We start from the raw sequence: 14565 nt of genomic DNA, 5'->3' as shown, positions 1-14565 counted from the left end.
CTGCGTGAGACAGGGGTAGCTGCAGCTTGGAGCAATGGGCGTGGCAAGAGGTAGGGGCGTAGCAAGAGGTAGGGGCGTGCTAAGAGGTTTCTCATTGGTCAAAGGAGCTTCCTCCGGGCAACTGCTTTGGCCAATCAGCCGTAACCATAGTTATACGTCATTTCCTTTAGCTAAAATGAAATCGTAATTTTCTTTTGAAGGAAAGAAGAAGATGGATATAATACATGTGCGATATAATTTGATGGTCTCTTTGCTTGACGTCTTTTCAGCTTCGGGGATTATTTAATTGTTGTTGACAGATACGTTACAGTGAGAAAAATTAATGACTGCATTTGCATCGAAGACATCCGAGTCGGCGATTTATGTCGATGTCCGTTCTGTGCTCTCAGTGTTGTTAGACTTTGTGATACAAAGCCATTTGCAAAGCCACAGGTTTCGCGCGGTTCGCCATGAAGGGGGTCACTATGCGTTCTATTTAGATAGAGAGTTTGATGGCTTCTGTTCGAAGGAATGAGTTTTGAACACAAGAACACAAGCCTTTGATGACAACTTCAATTGACGTTTAAAAAAAATTATTGTAAAATTACTGAATAAATGTTTTTTGGATAAAATGGTGTTTGTTTTGCTTAATTGATTAATGTCACTTAAAAGAAGTTTATTAAACCGTTTTTACTTCATTTAATAATTATATGGTGAGTGTTTTATCATACACGTACATGCCTTTATACAGCCAAAACATTTGCTGTACCATTTTTATAAAAATAACATTACTTTTAGATACATTTTTATCTTTAAAATAATAATTAGTTTTTTAATGATTTTTTTATTTTATTATTTAGTTCAAATACAGACATTTCAAGTATAATGCAATAAAAAACGATGAAAACAAAGCATTGTAAATACAGCTCAAAATGGGTAAATCGGAGAATAACAAGTATAAAATGAAAAATACAAACGAATACAAAAATAAAAGTTTATGAATCAAAGTAGTTATAGATATTTTCGAAAACGTTTTGTTTTGTGATCTCATGTTTGAAATGGTTTCAAAGTATACTGCGGGGTCTTATAAAAGGTAATATAGGAGGGTTTCTTTTATTTGTGTATTATGCATATAAAACGTCGACAAAATAATTTAATTATATATTTTTTTCCAGAAAAATATGGGTTTTGGAAACAAAGTAAAATGTCATGAGGTTCTAAATTCTAATACTGGGAATTTCTATTGTAGGAATACCTATTTTGAAGTCAGTCCAAAATGAAATAGAAAAAGGGCAATACAAAAATAAATGTTTAATATCTTTAAGTGATGTTTTACAAAAAGGGCATTTATCACAAACATTATGAATGTTTTTAATGATTGATCCTGAAAAAGTTGCGGTGGTGATGACGTCATGTAACCCGCGTCATACAGAAGGTGTCGAAGGTAACGTACTTTTGAATGAATTCTCAATATCATTATTGTTATTTTTACAGTGAAAGAAATGTATTTTGTATAGTGTTATATATGCAACTAAATAGTGTGCTATATGAATAGTTGCCATTAGGGGGCAACGTTCTATATTAGAGTGAGTTCTGTACTGAAAGCAGTAAAAGAAGTGAGTGAATCAGCAAACAGCGTGTGAGTGTTGCTCTGTGTGTTACGATAAAATTGCTTATATACATACATCAGCAAGCAACATAATATATAGTGATTAAGTTTAGGGCTCGCTTTTATGCGGATCATGAAGCTTTTCGCGTCCAATTGAAAAGACCTTACGGCACGCCCCATTCCTCGTGGCACGCCCCATTTCTATCCGAACTCTTGCCACGCCCATTGCTCCAGCCTGCAGCTACCTCTACTTGGTCTGCGTTCAATATGAATCACTCCGGCGCTTCTGTTGAGGACTGTACCATTTTACAACGGAGGGGGGTCGCTTGACGTTCACTGGACTTTTGCGAGGCGACGGCTGATACGATTTGATGATTATCTTTTGAATGTTGTACACAATGTCTTGTTTGGAAATTACTTGGTATAAAGATGACCTGGGAGCATTCTAGTATGAAGTGTGTTTTAGAGAAATTTTGTGAAGATTTATATTTCCCCTGTTTGTCGTGTGGTACGATCGAAATTGATTCGTGAATTGTTCGAGAGTGCATCATCAGTCCAACAAAGACAAACAAAAACAAAGCACATAATATAAAACATTTGCACAGTAACTACTATTAGAATTTTTTTTTTGGGGGGGGGGGGTACCGGCACCATTTTTATTTAAAAAGCGCCTCCTAAACTATTTTGTAAATATATAATTAAATGTTGAGTGGTTTTGTAAGCTCAAATAATTTAATTCAGTACAGTACTGAATTAACAAGCGTACAACCACACAGTCACACGGGGGTGCGTTTCCCAAAAGCAGCTATTGTCGAAAGTTTTTTCGTTATTAAAGTTCAATGGTAAACAACAATTAGCTAACGATGCTTTTGGGAAATATACCCAGCAGGACGAGATAGGAGTTACTGCAGAACCATACGTCATGAAAGTCTGAGGATAATAGTCTGACTTGTATTCAATTTATTTATTTATCTATTTTTATTTTTTTCTTAGTTGTATTAGTTGAATTTTTAATACAATAAATATTTTTTGTTAATGTTTTTTCACTCCCTATACATTTGTTCGATGAGAAAAAAAGTTTAGTTTACTTGCGAAATGCTTTTTTAATTCAAATGCTCAAGCTTTGTTTATGTTATTATTATTATTATTATTATTATTACTATTATTACCTTTAACTCAATAATATTACATTATTACATTAAAAAAATTAAAATACATTTTATCTTTTTTACAGTCTATGCTTTTACATTATTTTAGAACACTTATAAATGACAAAAAAAGTGTCACAATATATATTTATATATAATATAATTGCATTTCATATATCGTAAATATATCTTTTTAATTCAAGCTTTTTAATAAATTGCTTGATAGTAATGTGGTTTGAAACTTTGAAACGGTCCAAAACACGGAAGTAGCGGGATGCCTAGTAAGGCAACACTTGCTCCGCCCACTTCCGGCCTCAGACTGTATGCTGGCCCTTGTGGCATAATGGTTCTGCGTTTCTGCAGTTAGAGAAAAGTGATTCAGTTGTGTTAGAAGTGTCCACGAGAGGACGCCACAACACCGATTAGGAAATAAGGCTGATAAATGGTATTCAAATAAATGCCCCATATGTTCTGTATAGTCCCCAAATAAAGTAAAATTTAAAAAGACGTGCTGAAATCTGACAGGAGTTAGGAAAAACATAGACAGTCTACCTTATAGTAGACTTTATAGCTGTATTTAAGTATTTTCTAAAAAGTGTCAATTACTTTTCTTATGATTTAATGCCATAAAGAAGGCAAAACAAGCTATTTTCAGAGGAGTTCCATTTAATTGTTTTGGTCAACTTTCTTATTTGGTTCAGTCATTTATTATGAGAATACTTAATCACAGAAACAGTAAACAAAGGTATTTTATAATGCAACCTAGCAGTTTTTATCTGTTCATATCATACTTAAAAAAATCCCTTTTAAGCTATTTAGTTTTGATGATTTTTAAAACAACTACAATACAAAACCTAGGACAGATTTCAGACCTGTTTTAGACATTTTTTTGTGCTGTAATACCTCATAATGTCTCAGACAGAGGAAGCATGTGTGTTGAAGTGGGCAGGTTCATTCATCTGGGCCTGCTGAGCTGGCTCATCTCTTTGTCATCACAGCGTGCCTGCTCTCATCAGCAGAAACCCTGGTACACACATGCAGAGATTTTTACACACATCTAACTACGTTTAAACCACACACATACACTAGGCCTGACAGATACACACGATGCACATATTTGACGCACACATGGTTGGCATTCTGGCCTAACAATGTGCTGACCTCAGTCTGTGTACCGCTTTTGTTTTCTAAAGTTAAACATCAAACATAGATTTAAACTGTGGAATGTATATTCCTATTATTTTAATATCACATGATGCAGTATAAATTATATAAAGTACATCCTCCAATGAAAAAAACTAATTCCTAAGGTTCATATTCTTTCAAGAAACCCATGAATTTAGCCACCTTTCCCCACCTGTTGCTTTTTAGATATTTAACGCCTTAACTGGCACAGCCCTTTTTGACTGGGGGGTATGAAAAGGTTATGTACACCTTTAAATAAATTTAACTATGACAATTTTTTGGTCCAGAAGCCTTATCTTGGTCTTGTTTTAAAGAAGGAGGTGAAAATTTGGTTTGTGTTACACTTTTAGTGGTTTTACCAACAACGACCACTAGGTGTCAACGGTTTGCTGCATACTCTTGTCACAAATTAATAAATTACTCTCTCTGGATTATTATTACTGCTTAAATGTTTTGAAACAGAAAACAACATTCTTAGACCTTTCCAATGATATATAGTCAGGGCCGTCACCAGAACATACTCTGTAAAAAATACTTTGCTTTTAAAATGTTTTAAAAAAAACATCAACTTGGATTTACAAGTCATTTCAACTTACTATTATTTATCTTGACTAGAGATGAGTTGTTACAACTACAGGTGAGTTGTTATAACTTATAAAATTAAGTTGACTTTTCTCAACTATATTTTGTAAGTTGTGACAGCTCATTTCTGTTGACATGACTTGTAAATCTGAGTTGATTTAACAAAAAAATTTAAGGCAGCAAAGTATTTTTTACAGTGTATAGAACAGGGGGCATTTTGTTTTCATTGGGGGGCACACTTCATAAAGTGAGAAACAGGTTAAACAAACAAAACTTATTTGAAATAGACCAATACAACTACAAGGTTGTCCAGTCTAAAATGACAACAAAACACATACTTCACGCCTATACATGGTAACTACTAAAGTAAACTCAGGTGTCCCGCTCATGAGACAGCACCAGTTAGCCTAAGGGTTAATATTGTATCAGCTTCATCTCTTTAGAAAACACTGAACATTACTACAAACATATATTGAATTACAGCCTCACTGAAAGTACTGTAAACCTTGATATTATATATTTATTTTATTAGTATATAGTATGCATTGACTTCTCAAAAGTATAAAAATGGACTGATCAAAGTAGCGCGACGTGAGATTGCTCCACGCCTGTCATTGGTGCAGGTCACATCATTGTGAAAAGTGCGACGAGGAAAGAAAAGACTGCAGCTCAGGTCAGAAACAAAAGGCATCCAAAGCAAAGTGCTGACGGCAGACTGGGTCTGTGTGTTATAGAGGCAGCGTCTGTATAAATACCCCCACAAATGCTTGAACGGGTGACCGCTTGGTGGATTCCCCTCAACGCACATAGCTCGTTCTGTTGGTAAGTCTGGGAAAGCCTCTAGGATTCAACAAGCTACATCACATCTACACATAATGACCAATCTAAAGATTTGATGTACAACTGATATGCATTATGAAATGTAAACCATTTACTTCAGCATCGTTCAAGCTTGTCAGACACAGACAGTTTAGTTAGCACACACTCAAAAAATGGGTTTTGTAGCACTGTTCATTATACACAAATATATTTAGTTACATTAACACATACACATTTATTTTTAAGACAAAATACAAGTGTAATTTGTTATGCTAAATCAATTTGTTATTCACTCTGGTTTACCTAACTACCTATCTTTAAACTAAAGTAATTGGTTTACTTTTGCGATAGAGAGTAGACCTATTATCAGGTTCATATTCCGGAACAGAGGGGGCGGTAATGCTCCATTAAGCTGGTTACCAACCGCCGGTAAAAAAGAAAGAAGAAGAAGAAGAAGAATTTTTTTCAAACTAAAGGATGTGACGTCATTTTAACGACTTCCACGAAGACGGCGCGCCGGTGATGGTGTGGTAAGTAAACTAAATACGTTTATTCTTCAATCCATCTTAAAACATTGTTGAGGCAACTTTATTTTATGTTTAAGGCGATGGTGTTTGTTTTTGATGGTGATGATTTCACGTCATTTGTGCAGCAGTGAGGTAAAGTGTGTGATTTGTGCGTTTCAAATGTAATGGAGTGCTTCACGCGATCTGTCGTGTGACGTGTTTAAACCGTATTAAACGTGATGTACTCGTGTTTAAACAGTATTAAACGTGTTGTTCAATTTCGGCCATTATTAGTGTTTTATGATAGCAGCAGTGTTGTAAACTGCGTGATTTGTGCGTTTCAAAATGAACGGATTGCTTCACGTGTTCGTGGTGAGTTGAACTTCGATTTTCCGTCGTGTTCCGGTGGTAACGTTAGCCATTGAACTTGTTTTACTGGTGATAATAGTGCTTTTGAAACGTATTTTCCTGTGTTTAGTCAGAGCCTTTTCTCAAGGGGTTCTTAAAGTTTATTTTTATTTGTTACTCTGAATGAATACTTAAATTAAGTTATGTTGAAATGTAAAATTTGTGATCTAAAGTACTAAAACATGAAAGACTGCTGCACGTGCGTTGTGGTGGTTATCATAGATATCATAGTACATATTCTAATTGATATATTCAAGACATGATATGCTCTACTTGTTCATTTAAGTAGGAATTATGCTACAGATGTAATATTGCATGACGACAAAGGCCCACTTTCACTTGTAATTTGTGTGCATGGCATGCAGTGCACTGTCATCAGAAAAAGAATACTTTGCTGACATAAACAGTCACTTAAAGAAGAGTAAAACGGTATTTTGCATGTTATCAGGTTGTGTTTTCCAATCAAATGTCAATGGGACTTCTATATCACACAAAAACAGAAAACACAACCAGTGAGTGATTTTAAGCCTGGTGTAGTTTCCATTGCTGAAGTATTACAGGAGGTCAAACGTTTTTATGGTGATGAGGCAAGTGATGCTTTTGTTCATGACTGAAGCCAGATGTGTTTTATTAAAACAGATTATTTAAACTAGAGCATATCACACATTTTTTAGGTAAACTGCATTGTATGTTAAAGTCTGTCAGTGCCTATTTTAGTTAGCTGATGATTGATTATCCATTGCTTGAGTTATATGGTTGGTGCTTTGTTTGGTGACTTTGAAAAGACAAGTCCACGCATACTGTATTGTAAAATATGCTTTTATTTTGTTAAATGGACAATTCATAAGTTAATGTTTTTTTAAACCATACTTACAATTGATTTAAAAAAAATAATTAACTAAATTTTACTTGTTTTCCACAGTCATACCACAATGACTTCTCTAGTCTGGCTAAAAGTTACAAAAGGTGATCCTTCAGTATGCCATTCCTACTTCAGTGAGTGACCTGTCAAAGGAAATAGAAAAACAATGTAATCTACAAGGACATTTAAGGCTGCAGTTCATGGATTCTGACTTGGGCAATTAGTTTTTAAATCTCATGTACACATCTGAAATTCAAGACAAAAGTACACTAAAGGTGGTATTCCTGACAACACCAAGTGATTGTGACAACTTGCCCCCACCACAACTGAACAGTTCTCAAAAGGAGTACCTGCTCATCACCAGCTCTTTCACTTTCATCCTGTGACACAGTCATTTTGTCAACCCAATCTACATCATTAAGCTCTGACTGTGTTGCAAAAGTGTGTATTGCCAAATATATAACAAAACTGAGAAAAATTGGCTTTAATGAAGTGAAATTAAATTTACTCAAGCCCAAACCAGCTGGAATTTCCAGTGCTGTTTACCATATATATATATATAAAAAAAACATGCAATGCTGAGGTGAACTACTGCCCTTACCATCCACAAACGGAGACATCCAAAACACTGGAAGTAGTCAGTTTAATACTTCTGTCTGAAATGAAAAAGAACAATAAGAAAACATTATGAATGCTGATGGACAAGACCTTTTCTATCAAGAGACATGAGGTTGTCAAGGAATCGCCTTCAATAGCAGATTTCAAAACTAGATGGCCTGCTCTTTTCAGAAGGGAAGAGGTGAGTGAAAAGTTTTTGAGTCATTTATGTTTAACTTTATTGGTTTTGTGGTAACAATAATTTATTTTATTTTGTAGATTTGTGCAGAGTTTAAAAGAATCACAACAGCCCCATTGGTGTCTACATACTTGGCGAAGATGAATCCATATTCTGCAAAGCTTATAAGGATCTATGCAAAACAATGGACAGAGAATTAAAAACCTGCTGGTCTCCACAACACGGGTATGATGAACTGCACTCATTAAAACCTTATAATAAAACTTCTTTTTGCACTGGTGAAATTGGAATTAGAAAGTTTCTGGAACTTGTAAAAAAAGAAACATAGGTACAGTTTAAAGTGTCCCTTTTTGTTGTTGTTTTCCACTTACATGCTGTATTTTGCATAATAATCTAAAAATAAAGGTAAATGTTTACCTGATATTGTGAATGCTACAATTAATAAAATTTTGATATTTACATATTTAGACTGACAACATTGATCAGACTCCGATCTTTCTTTGTCTACCTGAATGAAGACCCGACCAGTCTAATTAAAGAGTATTTGGTAAGTATATGTGCATATATATACTTTGCTGTATTATCAAGGAATTTAAATGTTGTGGTATCCCAGGTGAAAAAGTAGTACACTTCCATATTGTACTTACAGTGCTCTATTTTAAACTAATTTATACTTGGTATACTAAAATTTATTCTTTAGTACTTTTTAAGATGTTCTTAAGATTATCTAAGTGTACTTATTTGTGCTGTTTTGAGACAACATGATTACGAAACTAAAATGTGCTTTGAATATACTATCTCTGTATTAAAAATGTATTTAGTTAAAACTTGTAAACTTGAACCCAACTTTCATACAAAGATGGGTTCAAGTTTACTACGAGTGGTACTTAAATACATTTTTAAAATAGATTTTTAGAACATTTTAGTTCATATTCATGGTGTCTTAATAATAGAACAGGGAAGTACAATTATACCTTGTTCACACTGTCAGTCTAAATATGATTTTGGTGCATATTCGAATCCATCAATTCCAATTCAATCACATTTAGAACGTGTGAACGGCCAAAAACCACATGAAATCAGTGTTTTTTCAAATCTTTTTCGGGCTACATCCATGGGTGGTTTAAAATCCTTTTCAAATCGCATTTCTGGAAATCCAAGCCAGTCTGACCGCTCTGATCGCATTTGTGTAGCTTTTCGGTTATGTCATGCTGTTGCGTCACATAAAACGTAAACACGTCAGATGTTGAGGCAGATTGTCGTCCATAGTTTTACAGAATCAAGTGATGTGTTGGTTTTGAATAACATTAAATGGTAAATGAGATTTTTCTGAACTTATTAATAAACATAAAATAATTTTATCATTGTCATTCTCACCTGCAGGATACAGATGCACCCAGTACCCAGGAGGCGATCCAGAAGATGGTGATGGGAGTGCTTGTTGTAAAAATGTATGGTTCAGACATCGAAGACAGCCCAGCAGATGTTGGAGTGTTATTAAACGGATTAAGAGTTCTCGGACCTCAACAACATTGTGTATGCGACAACCATGCTGATGGGACTGAAATATGAACTGAACTTGAATTCAGGTACACTTTTGAAGTATTGCAGTTGTTGTTTCTGGAGCTAGATGGGAAGTAACTATCTCATAAAGTTCAGACGCTGAAGACCAAGCCTTTTGCAGATGTTTTGAGAAAGGAATGTTTTAATATTTCATATGTAAATGCCATGTTTTTGAAATGGCAGTACAATAACATTCAGGAAGTAAGCAGTGTCGTCAATTTATTTTGATAGTTTTGCAGTGTGTTTTTATTTAATTAGATTAATGTAGAGTTGTTTAAAGCTTTGGCTGTACGTAAATGGTCCTGCATCTAATTTGTCATGGAATGTTAACGTTTATAATGTTTTTACAGTACCATTTAACTTAAAATTATACCAAAGTTGTTGAAAAATCTTTGAAAGTCGCATGTGCCAGCTCTCTGAATGGAGAGCAACCTATTTTGTCAGTTAGCATTACAGTTGTGTAATAATGTTGTTTAATTATACGTATCCGGGGGCTTGAAAAAACTGCCTGAATGGTGCTTCGTGCATTTCATTTGTCAGTAAGTGTAAAAAATTGTAATGTTGTTATAAGGTTACATTGTAATATCCAAAGTCCTTGAAAAACTTTGCAAGTTTTTCAAGTTGATGAGTGCATCTCATTTGTCGGTATATCCTTTACGGTATCTGTAGTTTAAGTGCAATAAACATGGCTTGAAGAACTGGTGTCTGAGAATCTTTTATGAATAAAATGAATGTTATATAGAGTTTATTACAAAAAGTATATTTTTGTGTGTGATTTAACTTGAAATAGAAATTGTTGTGTTAAAGTAAATAAAAGTAATTGGATGGAACCACTGTCCACAATGTAAATGAGTTGTATGAATAAACTACTCTTGATTTGGACAAGCAAAAAATATTTGATTAGTTTGTACAAGTTAAACACATGTTCAGAAAATGTAACAATCTTAAGTTATGGATAAGTAACTAAGATAATTTTGTTAAACATTACCACTTCACATTAGTTATTTATTATTCAATTGTGTTGCTGCAACAAAAGAATTTGGCATTGACTGAAAACAACCCTTAAATGTTAATAAAAACTAACTGGGTTGTGTGGAACCACTGTCCACAATAAAATTGTGTTCGTTTAAAGTATCATTTTTTTGAGTGCAGACAGCAATAATGTTTCACGTCATTAGCGTTGACAAGCAGTTCAGACTGTCATGTTTTGCATTATTGTTTTTGATTCTTATGGATATTAGCTCATTTATTGCTATTATAGGTTAAATGTTTGTGTGTGTGAACTCTTCTGACATGTTGACCAATTTTTTGCATACAGGTCAGTCAGCGTTGAGATTTACCTGAAACAATGGCTCTTACAAACCCTGTGTCCATGCCCATGGGACCATGGAAGGTACAGTGACTTGCAACTCTTCAGTGACTACTAGATTATATTAACCAGCAAGACTTATCTAGCTCAGTAAACCAGAATCACCTACTGCAGTAGGCCAGCTTTGTTGGTTGATGGCATGGCTGTTCTGGTTCAGCTGGTAGACTAATATCAAACTAGAACTAACCAGCATGGAAATTTATGCTGTTTACACCTGATATTTTGATGAATTTTGGTCGATCGGATCACAAGTGGACAGTGCTAAATACAGGTGTAAACATGGTGTAAAACATTTTGAGTTCATTCACTTCTGACCAGATTCAGAGGTTGTCGAAAACGCACTCGACTGGATTTCTGTGCCACATTTGCTCATGTGATCGAATGTGTTCGAATAGCCATAAAATTTGACCCTGTGGGTTCTCCAAGGTTATATCAGGTATAAACAGGGCCTTAAATGGTCTTTTTAACATTTAAACATTCAGCTTATATCAAAAATATGTCACCAAATTTTATTTAATTTTAGAGCATCACAGCGTCTTCTTGTATTATATCTGAATCAAATCATTTTAAACTCTAAAGCAAAAACATCTAGTGAATGTTTAACTGTTTCCTTGCCAGGGTGGTGATGGCGCAGTGGATAAGACACTTGCCTTTGGTGTGAGAGACCCGGGTTCGAATCCACTGTGACACACCATGGTGTCCCTGAGCAAGACACTTAACTCCTAGTTGATCCAGAGGCGTGCGACCTCTGATATATATAGCAATTGTAAGTCACATTGGATATAAGCGTCAGCTAGTTGAATAAGTAAAAGAAAAGTTGGCAGCACCAGCATTTTCTTCTTTAAATATATAAACATACAATATATCAAATAAGAATAGGCGCTCTGCTTTCAAACAAAAAAGTTTCATCCTACCTTAATTTGTTCTCTTTTAATCATCTCTCAAATATGGGTAGGCTTCTACACAAATACAAAATGTTTGAGCAAAAAGCTGACATAATTGCGTTTTTGTGAAGGATTTTTGATAGAGATCAGATTCAGATCGATTCTCAAAATATACACAGAGTTTGAGCTGTTTGCCCTGAGGGAATACCTTCGGGTTTATAAGTTGTGTAAGAGCGCCACCTGGTGGATGATAGCGGAAATACGGATTGCCAGAAAAACTCGTCATTGGCAGAGAAGTGTTTTCTCTTACTTGACGAGTTAAATCGTCAATGGCGAGGAAAGAGTTAATAAAGACATATTTCCGAAGTGAAACTAGAGGAAAATAGTGGGGGCTGCTTGTGTTAACATTGTGATTGGAAATAATAAAGTAGGCGTTTCTGGCATCAGACTGACAGTTGGAGGGGTGGAGTTAACGGATGCTCCCGCCCAAGCTGTCTAGCTGAAGTCATCAGAGAATGATCGCCACAAGAGGGTGGAAGTACATTTTCAGATTTTAATAAAAGTTTGAGGGCACATAAATTAAAAAGACTTACACTGATAAATTGTTTATAACAATCACTGCACCATTACATAAAATATACACTTTACATTGGCACTTTAAGTTGGCTTGTTTGTTTTCCAGATCACCGTTTATGACCAGGAGCATTTCCAGGGCAGGCGTTGTGAATTCACCTCTTGTTGCCAGAACATTATGGAGTTCGGAATGGAGACCATCCGCTCCCTGAAGGTGGAGTGTGGCGCGTGAGTAAAACCTAAAATATTTTTCATTACCATCTTAATTTCCACATTGCTCCTAATGTCTCCTAATCACTTCTTCTTACAATAGCTGGATTGGTTTTGAGCACACTACCTTCAACGGCCAACAGTTCATCCTGGAGAAGGGAGATTACCCTTGCTGGGAGGCCTGGAGTGGCAGCAATGCCTATCGCATTGAGAGGCTGATGTCCTTCCGCCCCGTCTGTTCTGCGGTGAGTGAAACCATCTGCACACTTATAAAGACTCACCTATATGTTTTCAATATGATTAAAGCATTGAGCCAAAGTATAGTCGCTGTAATGCCCATACCTGACACTAGACTGTGGCTCAACAAAGCAGAATTTAGAGTAGGAATCATTATATCCTTTACATTTCTTTTAGCAAAGCTTTTTTATTCTTTATTCTGAAACAGATGCACAAGGATTCCCGTATGACTCTTTTCGAGTGTGAAAACATGACTGGAAAGGAGTGGGAGGTGTGCAATGACTACCCCTCTCTGCAGGCTATGGGATGGTGTAACAACGAGATCCGCTCGATCCGGGTCATGAGTGGCGCGTAAGTACGATTGCTCAAAGGCCTCACATCTGATCATTTAGTTTATATCATAATGAAATAGGGTTGTAATTTTGTATTTCATCTTTATGGTAAACTTTTATCTGGGTTTGAAAACTGAGTAAGCTTCTGAAACAACATGTGCTCCACTCTGCCTCTGTGCTTTACCACTGCCTCTGTGTATCTTTCCTATTTCGCTAGCTTTGTATGCTACCAGTATCCTGGTTACCGTGGTTACCAGTACATTATGGAGTGTGACTGCCACGGAGGCGAGTACAGGAACTACAGAGAGTACGGATGCCACGCTCAGACCCCTCAGATCCAGTCGATCCGCAGGATCCAGCACTGAGATCGGCTGTGTCCTCTTTAACTTTACCTCTTCATCCTTCTGACCCCCAGTTCCTTTCATTCTCACTATCCCTCTGTTCCCAGCCTTGCAGGATGGTCTGTTGACCAGGCAGGTTGGTAAGCTGGTGCTACACCAAAGCAACAAGTCCACGGCACTTTCTAATCCACTACGCAAAGAAAGACAAACTATTGACGGCAGGAACGATGAGATTTGTTTCACTACAAGCGAATGGACGTGGTGTGATGAGAACCCAGGAACAGTGCTCTGCTTTCGTCATGACTATTATCATGATTGTAGCCTTCGCAGTTTTCATGGTCAACTTCTGTATGATATTTGATGAATAAAGAAAATAAGCATAAAAGCCAAATACACAGAAACGAATAATTGATTACGACTGAATGTGGTGTGTTGATCTCTATCAGAGAACATACTGTAGGGAATAAACCCTCCAAAGGATAAAAGTCATTTTAAAAGGGAATTAAACAATACAGTACATGTACATGATGTGTGGGCATGTACAATGTGTAATGAAATGTTTAAATATTCAGAATATTCATTGAAACGTAAAAATGGGGAGGATGGCCAAAATGTATAAACAGCTTTATGAACTACATAAGCATGTAAAAATATAGATTTCTTAGAGTTTCTAGTTGTATATAATTGTAAATTGAATAATATTTTTGTTCAAAATTAATCTCTTTAACAACAGTTTAGATGCCTCAAGAGTTTTAAACAAGCATTATTAAGTAATATCAAAGATAATGGGAAACAATGCAATGCTCAATATGGCCGCTCTGGCAACAGAAAGTCCCGCCTTCCAGTTAAACGAACCAATCATCAATCAATGAATACTGACATTCTGTAGGGGAGGGGCTTTAGACGAATTTGCATGAGGCACTTGCCAACCTGTACACATGTGCAGCTGAAACGACTTAAAAGTGTTTTTGGGCGCAATGTAATTTTAAGAATCTAAATTTAAAAAGTGGTATCGGTGCATCCCTAAACTGTACATTTTGGGATGCACCGATACCACTTTTTAAAGGACAAGTTCGGTATTTTACACTTAAAGCCCTGTTTTCAGATTGTTTATGGTGAAATAGAATGGCCTTGACAGAAATTTGGACATATGCGGCTGCCC

General features: G+C 35.7%; 1 protein-coding gene across 1 annotated transcript; it reads left to right on the top strand.

Moving 5' to 3' along the window:
- Window positions 1–5035: 5035 nt before the first annotated feature.
- cryba1b (crystallin, beta A1b) lies at window positions 5036–14041 on the top strand. The gene is made up of 6 exons (XM_065287442.1): window positions 5036–5325; window positions 10776–10850; window positions 12393–12511; window positions 12597–12738; window positions 12939–13081; window positions 13280–14041. Exons 2-6 carry the CDS (start codon window positions 10806–10808, stop codon window positions 13425–13427), a joined length of 597 nt encoding a protein of 198 aa, XP_065143514.1. The 5' UTR covers window positions 5036–5325; window positions 10776–10805; the 3' UTR covers window positions 13428–14041.
- Window positions 14042–14565: the final 524 nt, after the last annotated feature.

Source organism: Paramisgurnus dabryanus, chromosome 18 (assembly GCF_030506205.2).
Source record: "Paramisgurnus dabryanus chromosome 18, PD_genome_1.1, whole genome shotgun sequence".
In the NCBI taxonomy this organism is placed as follows: Eukaryota; Metazoa; Chordata; class Actinopteri; order Cypriniformes; family Cobitidae; genus Paramisgurnus; species Paramisgurnus dabryanus.
The sequence above is the reverse complement of the archived record's forward strand: the minus strand, read 5'-3'. Positions and strand labels throughout refer to the sequence as shown.

Excerpts from the sequence above, each read along its gene's own strand:
- cryba1b (XM_065287442.1), top strand. The coding sequence starts at position 10,806 with ATGGCTCTTACAAACCCTGTGTCCATGCCCATGGGACCATGGAAG. Across the intron at positions 12,512-12,596 it reads CTGAAGGTGGAGTGTGGCGC|CTGGATTGGTTTTGAGCACA; the intron begins GTGAGTAAAACC and ends TTCTTACAATAG. Across the intron at positions 13,082-13,279 it reads ATCCGGGTCATGAGTGGCGC|CTTTGTATGCTACCAGTATC; the intron begins GTAAGTACGATT and ends CTATTTCGCTAG.